Here is a 17,435-nt window from a genome sequence, read left to right on the forward strand (position 1 = left end):
GCCGTGGGGGTACGGGACCAGCACACTCCACCACTTTTCCTTTTTTTTTTTTTTTTTTTTTTCCAATGTTTTTATTTTCCACTTTTTTTACATTTTTATTTTCTTAAAAAAATATGAAGAAGTCCCTGCCCAGAGCCGGGGTGAGGGTAGCCCCCAGCAAGGGTCCTGCCGGCTCGGGGACAGGGACCCCCAGGTCCCTGCCCCTGGCATGACACTTCTTCACGGCATGGCGGTGGGGGGCAGGCAGCAGCCGGGGGGGCTGCAAATCTGGGTGAGGGGCGGCGAATCTGGGCAGGGTCCTCCCCAGCGTGGGGGGGGGGGTGGGGGTGCTCCGTGGGGCACCAGGGGCTTGCTTTGGTGCCTCAACGCTGCCGCAGCCTGGGAGGGGCCGGGGGGGGGGGGGGCCGGGGGGGAAGGCTCCAAAATACCTGGACAGGTGCCCTCGCACATGCACAGACTGGTATGTGCACATGTGTCCACACACACATGCACGCACACCTCCCACGGCTGCAGAAAGACAAAAGCCCCCCCCCCCCAGCGAACAGGGTGAAGCTGGGGGTCCTCCCACCACTGTGACTGGCCAGCACACGGCAACCCCCCCCACACCTTTACTGCTGCACCTGCGCCCACCCCGGCAGTGACACGTGCCCAGCCAATGCCATCGCGTTCGGCAGCACCCACCGACTCACCCATGCACTCCTGGGGACCCCAGCCCAGCCCCTGGAGTGGGGTGGGGGGCCGGGGTCTGCACCTGCACCCCCTGCCCAGCTGCAAGTGAGCTGTTGGGACCGGGCCCCCCGGTGCTGGCTGTGCCCCGGGCAGGCTGTCCCTGGCCCAGGGAGGTGCTGCAGTGATGAAGGGGGGCTGGTGCAGGGGTGATGGGGGGCACTGTGGAGCCAGGACAGGCTGCAGGAGCCCCCAGCCCCGCATCTGCCTCTATATCCAGTGCCCACCGCCCCTTCCCACAGCCATCAGCCAAAGTAGGGGTTGTCGTGCTGGAAGTTGTAGTCAGGGCAGACCTTCTGGACCAGCTTGTAGTCGATGCTGAGGAAGGAGATGAAGATGCAAATGACCTTGAAGGGCTTAGCGCAGAGCCAGGCGGCATGGCTCTGCGTGTGCTCGGTGAAGCACACCTTGGAGGGGTCGTACAGGCAGGGCTTGTTTTTCCGCGCTCGGTTGGTCTTCTCATACTCCACGTGGCAGTTGAGGGCCTTGGCCGGGCGCCCCTCAGGCAGGGTGCTCTGCTGGGGGGGTGGGCGAGGGAGTGGTGGAGGGGCTGGCACCAGCACCTCAAAGCCCACTGCCTTGGAGGGGGGCACAATACTGACCGAGACGTTGCCGAGGCTGGAGGAGTTGTGGCGAAAGTAGACGCTGAAGGTCCCATTGATGTGGTCAACGATCTTCCCGGTCACCAGCAGGCTGAACTTCAGTGTCTTGATGTTGAAGTAGAAGTCGCCCCAGCCGAAGATCTTCTTGGTGCGGCCGGACTTGAGTGAGGGCTTGCGCCGGGCACGGGGGCTCGGCAGCTCCCCGGCTGTCTGGTTCTTCTGCCAGTCCCAGGGGCTCCGCACAGCGCCCGAGGGTGTCCCCACACCCCGGGGGGGCTCAGCTGGAATCAGCCGCCCTGGGTTGAGCACCGGGGGCTTCAGGGAGCCGTATGGGACATCCTTGAGGAGGCCAGAGGTGCCCAGTTCCAGGTACCCCAGGGTCTTGGTGATATGGCCCCCAGCACACACGGTCTGCGGGGAAAGAAGGCAGAGACTGCATGAGCTTTGCCTGCCAACCCTGGCTCATCCTCCTGCCTGTCCCCATGCACCCTTCTGTGTCCATGTACCCCTCCTGCACACCTGCATCCCTTCTGTGGCCAGGTACCCTTTGGCACTGTGCCCCCCCACCATCCACTGTGCCCCCAGCCATGCCCAGAGCCGAGCATAGCTGCACCCTACCCATGCCACCTCCAACCCCTGCTCAGCCCCGCACAGGCCTGTCCCAGGAGTCAGGACTCCTTCTCCCAGCACCATCCATGTCCCTGTGACAGGAAGAATCAGGACACCGGACAATTCATGACTGCCTGCCCCACCACCACTGAGGCCTATTAAAATGCATGGGGGTGGCGGGTAGCAGCATGTACCGAGATGGGGCGGCATCAGAGCCCTGTGCCGCCTGCCAGGGAAGCCTAATTGCATTACCCAGAGCCTCTGATCTGAAGCTGAAATTACAGAGACCCCCGCCAGGCTGCATGGCAGCTGCTCCGCCCTCCAGGATAATTGCACCAGGCTAAAGAGTGGGGTGCATTGTGTGCAGAGGGGGGGGCACACAAGGAATGAGCCGGGACCCCTTGCTCTGCTGGGGGGATGGAGGCTGGGGTCACTTTCTGCATTCTGACAAGGGAGGGAATTTGCAGCAAAAGCAGAAAAGATGGGCAGCGGCAGGGAGGAAAACACCAGACAGCTCCAAGGTCCCTACACTGGCACTGGGACACCCCCTCATCCAACACAGAGCCGGGTGCCCTTGGCAAGGGCTCTCACAGGGTGAGGGGAGGCAGCTCCTCTCCTGGTGGGGTAAATCAAGGCAGGGACCTGCAGTGGTTTCTCCAATCTGAGTGAGCTGTGACCCTGGTTAAGGAGATGCGGGTGGGCACTGGCACACCAGGACCCTCTGGAGATGCAGCCGGTGCTGTGCTATCGGGCAGCAGCTCCCAGCCACACCAGTCGAGAAAGGGACCCCATGCACCGCGGGGGCTGGGACCCACCTCCCGCCAGGCACCAGCTGGGACAGGACCACAGTGTCCCCTTCCTCACCTTCGCCAAGGCTCTGCCTGTCCGGCTGCTGGGACTGACATTGCAGGGCTCAGCAGCGCTAAGCAGAGCCAGCTGGCACCACTTCAGCCCTGGGACCCTGTCTCTGACGTGTCCCACGTCCCTCCCTTGCCTGAGCCTGCCTGCCCCTCTGCTTCTCCATCCCTCAGCCTGCCTGCTCCTGGCTCTGCACCCCGGTGCCCGGTGTGCCCCTGCCTGCCCTGCCAGCTGCTCCCGGCGTGCAGGATGCTGCTCCGTCAGCCCCGGCCTCGTCAATCACTGTCGCCTGTGAGCTGGCGGGTGCTCGGGCTGCTCTGGCAGTTTTTGCTCTGGACAACCTGTTTCCCGGGGGGGGGACGCAGGGAGGAGGGGAGCGTGGAAGGAGAACAGAGAGCAGAAGCGCCAGCTGGAAGGGCCGGGGGGGAGTGTGGGGGGCTGTGCTCCCATAGGAAACTGAGGCATGCCTCAGTGCTGAATCCAAGCCAGTGAGGCTGGAGGCAGAGCAGAGGCGCTGGGGATGGCTCCTGCCTGCCACGGCTGGGGTCTCATCCTGGCACCAGCCACCCTGCAGCACTGTCAGAATAGCTCAATGCTGTTTCCCTCTCGGAACGCAGTGTGCTCTTCTCATGACCTCCATCAGAGAAGGGTGAGCCCCCTGAGCTCTCTCCTCCGCAGCCAGGCAGGTCTGTGTGTGGGGGCCAGTCTCTGCTGGGCACCCACCAGGGATGAAGCAGCACCATGGAGGGTTGCTCCAGCTACGAGCCACCACACTTGCCCCATTCGTCTCCGGCTGCTGAGCTGGAGTCTCCGGCCAGGCTGCGCACTGCTGTCTCTGGGATCTATTGCCTTATCCCCCTACTGCTGCATGTGCCGGGTTGAGCCCGTAAATCTGCTCTGGCATGTGCTCACTCTCACCCGTGCCGCACCGGCAGAGGAGGCAGAGGAGGCAGAGGAGATGGCCCGGGCAGAGGAGGCAGCCACAGAGCTCTGTCTCTGCCCGCAGAACTGGCCACTCCGGGGGACTGGCCGGTCTGAGCAGGACTGCCTGTCCCTCGGTCCGTGGGCAGGGGGAGGAGGATTTGTGGGGTCTCATTCCAGCCCAGGGAGAGGGGACAAAGGGCTGTGCAGTGTGAAGCTGCAGCTGAGCACCCCCGCAGACCCTTGCTCTGGTCTGGCCGTCCCCTAGCTCCCTCCCCAATCTCTCTTTGAGCACGGCTGCTGTCTTCGCCCTTATCTATATTTCAACGCAGCTTCAAAGCCGGGTGCCTTCACCAGCCAGAGAGAGAGGGAGTGAGCGAGGCAGGACCGTGAGATGGAGAGATAAATGGGGGAGGGGGAGAAGGGCAGCCCCCCAGCACCCTCCTCTGGCCAGGAGAGCAGCATTTTGCGGGGGGTGTGGGGTGGATGGTGGCCCCAGCGAGACCCCCACTCGCCCTTCGCCCCAGCTACCCTCCATCATTAATCCGTCTCATACAGATTCATCAGCCAGGGACCCCCCCATGTCCCACCGCGGGGAGGCAGTGGGCCTCCCTCACCACGAGATGAGCAAGGCAGGCAAGGGGCACTGGAAGGAGACCCCCCCAAACCTGCCTACACCCAGAGGACATGGAGCAGCACAGAGACTGCAGCCCACTGGGGAACACATGCACATGAGCACACACTGCCCAAGCCCCCACCAGCCTAAGAAAGGTTTCTGGAGGTTTCTCAGCTCTGCGCTGGCTTTTTATCGCAGCTAGGGCTGAGAGCCAGGACGACTGGTTTCCCCCAGCAGTGCTATGTGAGCACTCTGCCTCAGTGTCCCTTTCCAGTTCGCCCCATCCTTCCATGATCCCCTGCTAGCGGTAAGGGGGTTGCAGGGGAGACGGGGTTGCAATGAGGATGGGGATGCAACGGCAACAGGGCTTCGATGGAGACAGAGCTGGAGTGTGGACAGGGACAGGCAAGCAGTGGAGAGGGGAATGCGGTGGGCAACAGTGGGGACAGGCACGTACTGGGGAAGGAGTTGCTGACACCAGCTCCCTGCATTACTGGGGGCTGTGGGTCCCCAGGACAGGCTTGTGCAGGAGGATGGGGCAGGATGGGGCCAGGGGATGTGGGGCACAGGCAGGGCAGGGCACTCCCGGGGGGCAAGAGGCCCCATTTCCTCTGGGGAGAGAGGTGCCCCATAGCCCCTCAGGGTGAGGCACCATGCTGTCAGCTTTCCACCCACCCCCAGGTCCCTCCCCAGGAGCTGCTGGGGGAGCGGGGGATGAAAGGGAATTGCAGAGCAGGGCAGCGACTGCCGATGCAGCCAGGGCTATCGATTGCGTCGTGCGCACAATCCCGGGCTGTGGGCAGCACAGGGGGAGACCCTCACCACCGGCAGCCCCGCTGCAGCCCCCGTAGGATGGCTTCCCCTGGCTGGTCAGGGGTCTTGGAGCCTATGGGCAAGGGGGCATGGTAGAGTGGGGCCACAGCAAGCCTCTTCCACAACAGCGCTGAGGGGAGCCAAGGTCACCCCCGTGCACCCTGCCAGCGCTGTCAACATTCAGGGCAGGTCCCACTCACACCTTGTGTTAAATATTAATGTTTCTGCTTGTGAGTGGTGGGGTGCAGCATGCACGCGCGTGCACATCTCGCACGCTTCACAGGCGCACATGGGGGTCCCAGTGCCTCTTGGCCCTGCATGGGTGTGTGTGCAGAGTCCCCTCCCTCCATGGCTACACCAGGATCTGTCCCCTGTGCCAGAGGAGGGCCATGCCTGGCTCCACCGTGTGCTGGGATCCACTGCGTGCTGGGCTCCAGCTGTGATGCACCATTCATGTGTGTTTGTCTGGTACGCTTGTTTTTTACTGTTACACATGCATGCGCTGCTGCATCTAAGCATTACTCCAAGACAACGATATATGCTTTTGCTGCTCTCAAGCCCCTTGTGCACTTTTTCTTGTGTGGGGGGGCTGTGCAGGGCTGCCGTGCATCTGCAGGCACCCGTGTGTCACTCCGCATGTGCACAAGCAGCCGGGCAAGGATGCAGGAAGGGCTGGGGGTGGCTGTGGAGGGACTGGGAAGGCTCTCGGTGCCGGCATCAATTTGGCTTGTCATGACCAGCAGTGATGGCCACTCACATCCCATTTGCTGGCAGGGCCAAGTGCCGTCAGCTGTTCCCCCGAGACCCACGGTCACCTTGGCGGAGGTGAGCGGATCAGCGCAGGGAGGGGCAGGGTGGACCAGCTGCCCCAGTGCAGGCTGTGACGAGCTCCCAGCAGCCTGAGAACAGGGCCCTGACTGATGGGGCACCATCTCGAGGCAAAACAGCCCCTGCCTGCACCAGGAGCAGAGCACCCGCAGCAATCCTCACCAAAAGCCCTGTCCCTACAGCCAGCCTGTCCCCTGCCCCTGGCTCCGAGCTGTCCCCCTGCCTTGGTGGGGGTTGGTGGCAGAGCAGGCGTTGATCTGCTGATCGGGGTCTCCAGCTCTCCCCATGGGTGCAGGGTCAAGCTGGTCTCTCCCCTGTCGCCCCTCTGCCTTCGTTAGTGCAAGGAGATTAATTGGAGGTGGTGAGCGACAATCCCTGTGGGCCCGCTCCCCCCGGCGCAGCGCAGCCCGGGGCGGTGTGGCATTTCCAAAGGTTAGCAGCAAACAAGGTGCCTCTGACAGCTCCCATTTATCTCGCTGGCGCTGTGCGGGTGCTAATGCGGTGGCAGGGTGACGCGGTGCAGCAGTGGGCTCTGCTGGGCTGCGGGGAGGGACCCAAGCACGCGCCTGAGCATGCTGAGGCGTGCAATACACATCTGAACAACTGCATGTGGGCGAGTGTGCACAGTGAGCTCTGAGTGTCCGTGCTCCCATGTCTGTGTGCACGCCCGCGGGTGCCAGCAGGTGAGTGCCAAGACCGCCTGGTGCCTGCCCAGCCCCGTGTGCGCCTGCAGCAAGCGTGCAGGTGAACACAACAAATGCCTGTGGTTGCTTGTGTACACATGTGCCGCTCTGCATGCAGCTGAATGCGCATGAATGCTTTTACGTGTCCTGCACGTCCCTGCGAGCACATCCGTGCGCGAGGCGAGGTGGGTCTGCACGTGTGCCTTTGCAGGGGAGCCTCTGCTCCTCGGTGTGTTTGTGCACCCCAGGATGAAGGTGCTCCTGTGCCCCTCGTGCCCCTGCCCCAGTGCATGTCGGGGGTACGGCCATGCCTTTGCCACGCTGGGCGCAAGCATGCTGCTCCGCGTCAGCAAGCGCAGATGGGGCTGGTGAGTGGCAGGCTGCTAATGAAAGTCCCTGTGAGGCAAATGTGCAGTGATGACTCCTTGGTGCCAGGGCAACGAATTAACCTGCTGTTGGGCACACCTGGGCTGGGCCCAGGATGCTGGTGGAACTGGGAGGAGCCCAGGAGCTGCAGACCAGAAGCACAAGGCGAGACCCAATCTGGCTGCCTGTTCCTGCCCGGGGAGACTGCAACCTCGGATGCTGCTCCTCCAGTAGTGAGGAATCAAGGGCAAAAGGACAGGAATGCAGGACAGGGAGTGAGGCAGGTGAGGTGGACCCAGGGGCGGCAGCCCAGCGTGGGTTACAGGGGAGGGCTGCAGGCTGCTGGGCAGGTGTGGGGTGTCATGGGCAAGGGGTGCAGGAATGGGGTGTAGGACAGTCTTGGGAGGAAGGGCAGAACACCCCCCCCCCCCATCTCAGCCTCATAAGGGCAAGAGGAGAAACCCAGTTGGCTGTCCCCAGCAGCCAGCCCTGTGTCCCATCGACTCCCAGCTCAGACGCTTGAAAGCCCATCCCTGACTAGCAGCTCCAGGGCCAGGGCACCCGGGGGGACTGGGAGGGGCTGGCCCTGCTCGGTGCCCCCCTGCCACCCTCGCTGGCACAGCCATGCACGGCACACTGCCCCACATCTGTGCAGGCAGCAGCTTGCCCCACAGCCAGAACCCCCAGAGCCCACGCGCAGCCCACCCCCTCCTCATCTTGCAGCCCCCCCAGTGCCACTTAGGCCCCCTCCTCCTGCCCCGACCTGCTCCTGGCGAGGAGCCCCCACCCTGCCGCAGGCAGCAGTGCCAGCCGCCCCACTCACCCCAGCACAACGGGGCAGGATGGATGTGGTGGGGCGAAAGGGCGTCATGCTCCAGGGGATGCTGAACCTGCCCCAGTCCCAGCACTGAGGGGTCACGCAGGTGACAGACGGGGAAAAGTCGGGATGCACTCATGCATGGCCACCCTGCCACACACGCACACAGAGTCACGGTGACAGCCGGACACATCCTGCCCTGGAGCAGAGCTCAGCATGACCACCCAAAGGCCTAATTTCCTTGGTCTTTCCTCAGCCTCTTCTGTGCTGGCGTTGCAGATGCCAGCAGCTTGCACACACGGGCACACAGCACGATGGGCAGGCGGCTGCAGAACCCCTGGCACTGGGACGGGCAAACCCAGCGCCAGCACGGCCTCGGCGGGTGGAGAGCCCGGATGAGCTCGCCCAACCCAATCCACCACCGGGTCTTTACTGGGCTGCTGGAGCTGCTGGCACCTACCCTGCACACATAGCCTGCAGCGGCGGCAGCACCCGCACTGGGGTCCTGCTCCTGGGGACACCCCTGCCCAAAGCGGCGCTTGTGCAAGGGCCGGTGTCACCTCGTGCAGGAGCACAACCGGCACAGAGCTGGGAGAAATCAGCTTCCCACAGACACGTTTGCCTTCACCCCCTAAACAGACACCTTGCTCCTTGCAGACGGAAAAAATATGCAAATGCTGCGGCTTTATTAACGCGCTCGGCACGCGCTGGCTAATAAATATTTCATAGCCCGAGTAGGACTTTTTTTTCCCCTCCTTTCTTTCGTTTTGGTTCCTTTTCCCTGTCACTCGTTTCCTGCCTTTTCTTTTCTCAGCCATTGTTTTATTTATTTATTACTTTTAAGGGCTTCATGGTGAGACAGAAGCTGGTAAGTGGCTGGGGGGGGGAGCAGGGAAAAAACGTACATCCCCAGTCTCTCCCCCCACGGGTGAAAAGGAAAAGTGCTGTTAAGAGCAAAGGAAAAAAATATAATAGAAGGGAGGAGACAGCACCAGGCAAAGGATTCAGGGCTTGTGTGACTCATTGGACTCAAGGAAGAAAAGAGAATGAATGAGAAAATAAGGAGATAAACGGAGCGGGAAGGGGGAGAGGGTTGTGCAGGCGGGTGTGCACAAGCCAGTGGCGAGGGGGCACGGGGGTGGCGGGAGGGACGGGGATGTGCGAGGTGATGGGCTCCGAGGAAATTGAATCCTGCTCGCCCAGGCAGCACATCGCCAGCGGCCCCCGGAGCCAGCCGGAGCCCAGCCTGACCGAAACGCCCAGCTTGGCTCGGCTGGTGGGACCTGGCACTGCATGGGGACGGGGCTGGGGGGCACTGGGGACAGGGGCTGCTCCCCAGCCAGCGCAGAGCTGCACGCCCAGCCCAAGCCATGCTCCCCTCCTGCGCGGTGCCGGGGCCGCAGGTCCCTCGGCTGAGCCCCCTTGCACTCAGGAGCAGGCAGCAGCAGGCAGACATGGGCAGCTCACACGGGCAGCGTGTGGGGAAACGGAGGCAGAGCTGGCAGGGACTAGTCCCAGGTCGCTCCTGCAGCCCGAGCAGCCAGGGATGCCCACGTTCCCCCTCCTCAGCTCTTGTGGCTCTGCCTCAGTTTCTCCACAGTGGTGCTGGGGCTCCCTCCACCCTTCCAGAGCTGCCCTGGCTCCTTGACAGGCAAGGTCCTTCCTGGGGATGCAGAGAGGCAGCAGCTTCCCCTGAGATCCCCCCCCAAAGCAGAGGGACCCCAGGCCCGCAGGGACGCAGCCCCTACCTTCTGCCCAGCTGCCTCTCCACCCCCCCCAGCCCGCCCCCCACCCCCTCGCCTCACCATTTCACTTTATTATTGCAATAAATGTAGCCATAAAAGTGGCAGGTATCGGCGTGTGAGGAGATCGCTTCTCCTGAGCTATGGAAATGTAATTTCGAGTGTGCCCGGGAAATTTTATAAGATCGTATCAGGCAGGATCATAAATTGCATTTCCAGCCCCCCCTCCCCCCTGCATCACTCACCCCCCACCGATGAGACAGGACCGGTGCAAAGGTCACCACAGAGAGGCAAACATGGGGCTGTCCCCTCAGTGGGGACCCTGTCTCCTCAGTGGGGACCCCATCCCCTTGCCCCCCAGCACAGCATCCCACCCACTGCCCCCAATCTCCCCCCCAGCACATTCCCAGGGCCAGCTGGGATTTATTTGCCTCAGGAGAAGGAAGGGAGGAGCAGCGGCAGGGACGTGGCTGTCCCCCGCATCCCCCCCAGCAGCAGAGCCTGATTAAAACCCTCCAAGAGGCCCAGGGGCGCAGGGGATCCTCAAGGGTATGGCTGGGGCTGCAGCTCCTCTCGGGCTGTGCCATCTTGGGGTCACAGGGACTGTGCCCTGTTGCAGCCAGGCACCGGCTCCCGCCAGGAGCAGGGGACAATGGGTCCCTGCAGCCCCCTGTCCTTGGAGAGCCCCCTCATCACCCCTGGGGGCTGGATTCAGCCCTGCTTTGCACACACCGTCCTGGCCAGGCTCCCAGTCCCAAGCAGGCGCCCGGCGAAGCAATTTAAAGCATCACCCTGCTCGCTGAGGAGCTGAGGACAGAGGCTCCGCTGCCCAGTGCTGCGGGGCCAGGAGGAGGAAGGAGAGGGTCTTTGCCCACCGTGACCCCTGCCAATGCCAGCCCAGCTGCTGGGACAGCCACAGGGGTTGGACGGGGTCCGCACGCTGCCATGCCCCAGGTGTACAGCGGTCAGCCCATTGTCCAAGCACCACAGTGTGATGGGGATTTATTTGGGGAGGGGAAAATTAATCCCACCATGAGTGGAAGGCCCTGCAGGCTCTTTGCAGCTGATCATTTCTGCAGGCTGGGCGCTCATTTCCACAATGACTTTCCTTTTGCAACAGCGATCAGGAAAAAAGGCAGGGAGGGGGGAACACGGGCACAGGGACGTGATTATTTCTTTAGTAGCAATCCAAGCGGCTGGAGAGGAAGCTTCATCTTTCCTGGGCCATTTACCTTCAGCGCCCGAGCGCGAAGGCTGAGCCAGGCAGCTCTTTAGAGATGCTGGAGCTTGGCCAGGGCAGGCAGGGGGGGTGGGAGGCTTCAGCTGCTGGGGTCTCAGTGCGGCATTGCCCCACCGTTGGGCCACCGGCTGCCGGGACTTTGGCTCCCTGGGAGGAGGAGCTGTGGATGCAGGGAGGGAGGGCAAAAGTCATTAATCTAGGAGTGTTAATTGGCACGGGTGTGCTTAGCAGTGGGGCTGACGGGTACTTGGTTTAGGGCTGCTGTCGCAGAGGGAAGCGCCCACTTTGCCAGCTGCCTCAGTGTCCCAGCTCTGGCCACCCGCTCCCAGCCCTCCTGCCAGCACCTGGTAGAAAACTAGCAATTAAAAACAAGACGGGGGGGGGGGGGGAGAAAGCAATAAAGCAGGCCCCGGATTTCAGCCAGAACAACAGAGTAGGAAAGCAGGAATGGGTCTGGCCGGGAGGCACCCCTGGGTGCCCCCCCTCCCTAGCCACTGCTTCCCCCCCTTGGTGGGAGGCTGAGCCGCGCCACGCTCCAGGCTCCAGCCTTATTGAATCTCCCAGCTCAGGGTGCAAAGGGCACCACAGGGAAGAGTTATTAAAAAAAGGGAAATGAGTCGCTTGGAAACCTTCTTTCGGAATAACAGTGTGTGTTTGTTTGGCGATAGATTAGCTCAGCCATGCTGAGCACACAGCACCCGCTGCAACAACGGTCAGCTCGGGAGATCTGCGTGAACCCGGAGAGGGGGACTGCAGGAGCTGTTCCCCTGGCCCCTGCCGACTGGACACCATCCTGCCAGGGCTGGTCCCTGAAGCTCTGAGCACAGAGGGACCCCTGACCAAACGGGGGCTTGCAAGGCTGCACCATCCCCCAAACCCCATTTACCCTCCCCTGGCCCCAAATGGAGAATACATCTCTGAGCCATGAAACAGTTAAATTCTCCCCATTAATGGGAGCTGGGGGGGTGGGGGTGGGTGAATAGGGGTGTCCTTGCACCAAAAGGGATGGCAGCATCTGCTTAAGAGCAAAGCCATCTGTCAGCCAGCAACCCAGTAGACGTGTGACAGCTCTTGGGTGACAGCAAGGGAAAGGGAATGAGGCAGGGCGAGTTTCCCAGAGGCTGGCGTCCCACGCCACCAGTCTCCTGCTGGTACGGCCACCAGCACTGCAAGGCAGGATTTTCCTGGGAAGAGTTAATCCAGGAAAGAAAAACCTGCCAGCAACACACCAGGTGCTTCACAGACACACACTATCACACCTCCCGCCTGCCAGGAAGGAGGGAAACCGAGGCACGGTGCCAGGGAGGCACGTTCCTGCAAAGGCACCGGCAGGCAGTGGGGCCAGAGCAGGGGTGAGGAAAGACACCCCGTGCCCCAGTCCCCCTGCTGTGCCGAGCCACCGCACCCTGCTCTCCTTCCAGGCACCCCGGCTGCACCCACTTGCTCCAGGACCAGCATCATGCCTTCCCGCTCCCCCCCCACTCCGCTGGCTCTTGTTTGGCACCTGGTGTGGATCACACTGTCACCTGGGCACTGGGGACCGTGGGGCAAAGGCCAGCATCCACCTCCTGGGAAGGCCAGGAGGTTGCTGGCCAGGAACTGCCCTTCCTCTGCAAAATTACAGCTGCCCCTTTGAGCCCAAGGACGACTGTGGGAAGCGCCCAGGAGCTACGCCCAGCCTGCCCCAGCTGTGGGTCTCCCATTGCTCCCGGGTGCACTGGGGTGGGGGGGGGGATGGACAGGACCTAAACCAGTGGGAAGCAAGGCCAGCCCTACTCTGAGGGACCCCCAAGATTTAATGCTCAATGCACAGAAAAGAAAATCTAATGCATAAACATAAACCAGCAGCCTGAGAAAGGCTGAGGCAGGGAGATCACCTGCGGTGAGCACCCGGCAGCATCATTCCCACCTGCCCAGGTGCTGCCATCCCGAGCCCAGGCACAGGGAAGGGGAAGCAGCCACGAAGGGTGGGGAGCCCCAGGGAGGTGATCTGCACATACACAGCAGAGGCAGGCACCCGCTGGGCTGGGAGAGCTTGTCCATCCCAGCAGGGAGACAGACACCCGCGCACACACAAGCACACACCCAGCAGGGACAATCAGCAAACACACAGCGTGGCGGGGAGACACCCCGGGGGTTTGTCCTTCCTACAGCAGGAGCGCTCGCACAAACACACACCCTGGGGTGAATGCACCCGCTGTCTGCCAGGTGCTCACCCCGGGGGGAGGCAGCCACATCTGCCTCATCACCCATCGCTCCCACCACAGCCCCAGCCCCAGAGGGACGCGGCACTGGGGGGCTCAGGACCAATGCAGCAACTGGGGCTAGGGGGAGCCAGCAGGCCTGACCCCCACCCGACTGCCTCCAGTCCCCCAAGAGGGGCCGGGAAAGTTTCTCCCCAACAGGCCCAGAGGACTGAGGGGGCAGGAACAGCTTCATCTTCTTTTGACTGCAACCTGTCTGGGCGCGTGGCTGTGCAGACCCTGGCCCCTCCTGCAAACCGTCCCCATGGTGGGAAGCCCACAGACCACTGGCTGGCCCCACGCCGCATCTCCCGGGGTTATTCCCCATGCACGTGGCAGGACGCTCCTGCACCCACGTGCCCACCCAGTGCGCCAGGATGGGCCCGCTCCCCTCGGCTGTGAGCCCCCCACCTCACCCCCCCCCCGCCCTGCTGCTGCCTGTGCAGGCAGGGAGGGGGACAGGGGCAGCGCCCTGCTCCTGATTTCATCAAAACAAAACCATTTGTCTTGAAGCAGCTCCAGCACCGACAGATGCTCTGCGTTAGATGGACACGGGGGGGGGGGGGGGGTCATGCAGAGCCACCCCCACACACAGACATACACACACATCTATCCATCTATATACATACAGAGAGGAGCGTGCTGGAGAGAGACAAGTTGCAAGAGCCTTCGCCTGGGGGGTAGGGTTGTGCGGGGGGGCAGGAGGGGGGGGGGTGTCCCTGATGTGCATCCAATTCCCGAGAGGGAATTGACTCGTTTGATTTTATTCATGAAACACAGAAAGTAAAAATGGAGTGTCAGGAAATCAGATCTGCTGGGTGATGAGCCCAGCTCCCCCGGCAGGGTTCGGGGAGGGGGGGGGAAACACGACAAATCCCCCCATTCATGACCACCACAGATGCTGGTGCCAGATGCAGCTGTACCCCCAAACACAGCAGTTCCCACTGGGGGGGAAAAGCCTCGCAGGGCTCCAAGAGGAGGTGGCAGACGGGGGACACAGAGGGGTGAGTGGCCTTGGGAAGCATCTTATATCTGGGCCTGGGGGACATGACGGGGAGGGCTCTGCGGGTGGGGAGGGTGTCTCCGCATCTGCAGCCTCTCAGCCTCCACAAAACGTCAAAGGTGCAAGAACAGGCAAAGCCCCCCACCCGGCTCAGCAAGGCCAAGCCTGTCCCTGGGGCAAATGCCCAGTGCACCAAGCCCCTGGCTGAGGGGGCACCCCGGCAAGGTGGGGGGACGGAGCTGGCAGGGAGGTGGCCCCCCCCCCAGCAGAAGTGAAGGCCACGGCAGCGCTGGAGCTGAGCCCGCACCAAGTCAGGACAGAGATGAGGCATCACCTCTGCAGGTGGTTTCAGCCCTCACACCCTTGGCAGAGCCGGGGAAACCTCTGGTGCCCCAGCTCTGCTTGGGGTGCAGCAGGGCCCCCCCGCACTCCCCGGCACAGCCAGCGGGGGGGCTCCCACTGCCCCCGCCGCAGGTGCGCCGCAGGTGCGGGGTGCGGGACAAGTGCACCCCACGGCATGCAGGGGGCCCCGGACCCCCCCGCAGAGCCCCCCCTCCCCGTCGGACGCCCCGACCCGCCTACGCGTGGCAGCCCCCACACTCACGCGCGGCTCCGTCTCGCGCGTCTCGCTGCCCCCCCCCCCCCCCGCACCTGCCAGACGGCGCCTTCCGCGCTCTGCAACGGGAGGGGGAGCTGCTCGCAACCGGGGGGTGTACGAGCTCTGCCCCGGCGGCGGGACCCACCGCTGCTCCCCCCGCCCCACGGCCTCCAGCTACACCCCATGTCCGAGCGCGGTGCCCCGCACCCCCCGCGCAGAGTCCGGGACAGCTCCGAGCCCTCTGTAACTTGGGATGAGCAAGACCCCCCCGCTATGCAAGCCCTGCCCGGTGCCCCCCCGTGCTCTCCCATTCACCTCTCTGAAAACCTCCCCCCCCCCCCCCGTGATTGCACGACCCTCTCCCTCAGGATTGCACAAGCCCCCCCCGATCGTCCGCTATCTCTGTGACTGCCTGAGCCCCCCCGCGCGATTCCACGACACCTCCCCCCCCCCCCCCCCCAAACCGCACGTCTCCCCAGTAGCCACACGACCACCCCCACCCCCCCAATCAGCACCGCACGTCCCCCCGCAGAATGGGACGGACCCCCCGGAATTACACTACCCCGTCAGTAATTGCACGCCCACCCCCCGCTGGAACTGCAACCCCCCCAGGAACCGCGCACACCCCCCCGGCAACTTTGCCGCCCGCGGGCGGGGGCGGCCGGGGCGCGCCCGGTCCCCCCCGTACCTGCAGCAGCAGCCAGGGCCCGAGCAGGGGCAGGCGGCAGCGGAGCATCGCGGGGCTCCGCGGGGCTCCCGGGATGGAGGGAGCGCGGCAGGGCGGGCGGAGGAGGGAGGCGGCGGCGAGGGGAGGCAGGAAGAAAGTTGGAGACTTGCTGGGGCCGGGCGGCGCCTCCGCGGCGCCCCGCCAATCCCGGCCCGCCGCCCCCGCGGGGGGAGCACCGGGCAGCGGGCGGCGGGCACCGGGGTGCGGGCGGGGGCGGCTCCGGGGGGGGCGCCCCGGGGACCCTGCACCCGGCCCCCGCCCGCACCCCGGGGCGTCTCCGGGCCAGCCCTGTCCCCGGGGAGGGGCCAGAGCCGGGGCTGCCCCCCGCTCCCGGGAGACCCCAGCACCCCGGGACTCCGCGGACCCTGCCCTCCTCTCCCGGGAGAGCCCAGTGCCCTTAGGATGGCCCCGATCCTTCCCTCCTCTCCCGGGAGACCCCAGTACCCTTGGGATGCCCCCGGTCCTGCTCCCCTCTCCTGGGAGACCCCACTGCCCTTGGGATGCCGCTGGTCCTGCCCCCTTCTCCTGGGAGACCCCATCACCCCAGGATGCCCCCGGTTCTGCTCCTGTCTGGGGGGATGTGCTAGCACCTAGGGGGGACAATCCTGCCCATCTCCAGACTGCCCATCTGCACCTGGGGAGGGGAGACGGTCCCCTGCAGCTGCTGGGTCTCCCCCCGAGGCTCCATCAGGACCACCCTAACAGGAGGGTCTTTGGGGGGCGGCCCCCAGGCCCTGTGCACACACCAAGGGTGCCCACACACCCTGGAGCCTGCAAACACCCCCACCCACAGCACACACACCATGTCTCAGGTTGGACATGCAACCTGCGTCACCTACATGTACACACGTGTGCATGCACATGGACACACGTGTGCTCATCCCTCCAGCCCGGTGCTGGGCCCCTCTCAGAAGGGTCTGCCAGGTGCTCTCATACCCCCCGCAGCTCAGCAGGGATCCCGCCCCAACACTATCACTTTATTGTTATTACTATTATTCTTACTGTTATTACTATTATTATCTAGTCGCCTTCCCCAGGAAGCCGCTGGCAGGGGCTTTGGTATCAGCAGGGCTGGGGGCAAAGCACAGGATGGGGGGAGCATTGCAGAACCACACGTACGTGTGGAGACAGAATGAATAAAAGGTAAAGGAGAAACAAGCAACAGAAAGGGAGAGAGAGAGAAATGAAGGGAAACCGGGGAGAAAGGAAAGGGAACGGAGAGGGCAGCGCCAATGCGGAGAGGTGGGATCCAGAAGTCCTGGCACTGTGGGGCTGCGGCGCCCCAGCCAGCCCCATGCCAGCCCCATACAATCCTCACAGCAGCCCCACAGCGGCTCCGAGCAGCGCGGTACCCGCCTGTGCCGGCACCCAGCCGCAGCACCGCCCAGGCAGGGGCACCCCGCACCTCGTGCTCGGCGTCTGCAGCTGGGGAGCAGGGGGAGCCCCCCCTGCAGGGACAGTCTCTTCAACCCGTCTCTTGCTGCTGCCACAGTGCCAGCAATACCGGCCGGTGCGAAAGCCGCTGCCAGCCCCACGGACCACGCTCCCGCTCCTCCTCTGCTCTCCGCTTCCCACGCTGGCAGGAGCCCCGCACCCCTCTCGTTGCCCAGCCAGGACCTCACAACAAACCCCCCCAGGGACCCAAGCGCTGGCTCCCCGCCCCCATGCTGCATTTACCCCGTTTGCCCCAGGGCTGCGGGAGGGATGGGGCAGATGACCTCTGGCTGGGGGGGCTGTGCGGGGCCATCCTTGCCGGCATGGCCGTGAGCCCTCCGGAGCCGCTCCCCCTGTGTCAATCGCACCACATCGCCAGAGCAAACTCCCGGGAGGGGTCTCGGGGTCCCCGATGGTCTCACCAGGGAGCAAAGGGACTCCAGGGTCGGCGAGAGGTCCACGGAGCCCTAGGAAGACCCCTCCCACACAATTAAGAAGCCACTGGCCTAAGATCTGGGACAGCAGAGGCATGGTGAGAGGAAACAAGTAAGGGTTTCAAAAAATAAAACGATTGAAGGAAAAATAGAAAAAAGAGGGGGGGGGGGGGGG

General features: G+C 63.6%; 1 protein-coding gene across 2 annotated transcripts; it reads right to left on the reverse strand.

Annotated features, from left to right (window-relative positions):
- Nucleotides 1–70: 70 nt before the first annotated feature.
- On the reverse strand, nucleotides 71–15,467 carry NXPH4 (neurexophilin 4). Of its 2 annotated transcripts, XM_042796804.1 has the most exons (3): nucleotides 15,354–15,467; nucleotides 1,329–1,739; nucleotides 71–1,244 (listed from the first exon to the last, which is right to left on the reverse strand). In XM_042796804.1, the coding sequence occupies exons 1-3, from the start codon at nucleotides 15,399–15,401 to the stop codon at nucleotides 972–974; spliced, it is 732 nt and encodes a 243-aa protein (XP_042652738.1). In that variant the 5' UTR covers nucleotides 15,402–15,467; the 3' UTR covers nucleotides 71–971. The 2 variants fall into 2 exon arrangements, with proteins under 2 accessions (XP_042652738.1, XP_042652737.1); XM_042796803.1 differs by having other exon boundaries at nucleotides 71–1,739.
- Nucleotides 15,468–17,435: the final 1,968 nt, after the last annotated feature.

The sequence above is a fragment of the Tyto alba genome, unplaced genomic scaffold (assembly GCF_018691265.1).
Source record: "Tyto alba isolate M040663 unplaced genomic scaffold, T.alba_DEE_v4.0 Super-Scaffold_23, whole genome shotgun sequence".
NCBI lineage: Eukaryota > Metazoa > Chordata > Aves > Strigiformes > Tytonidae > Tyto > Tyto alba.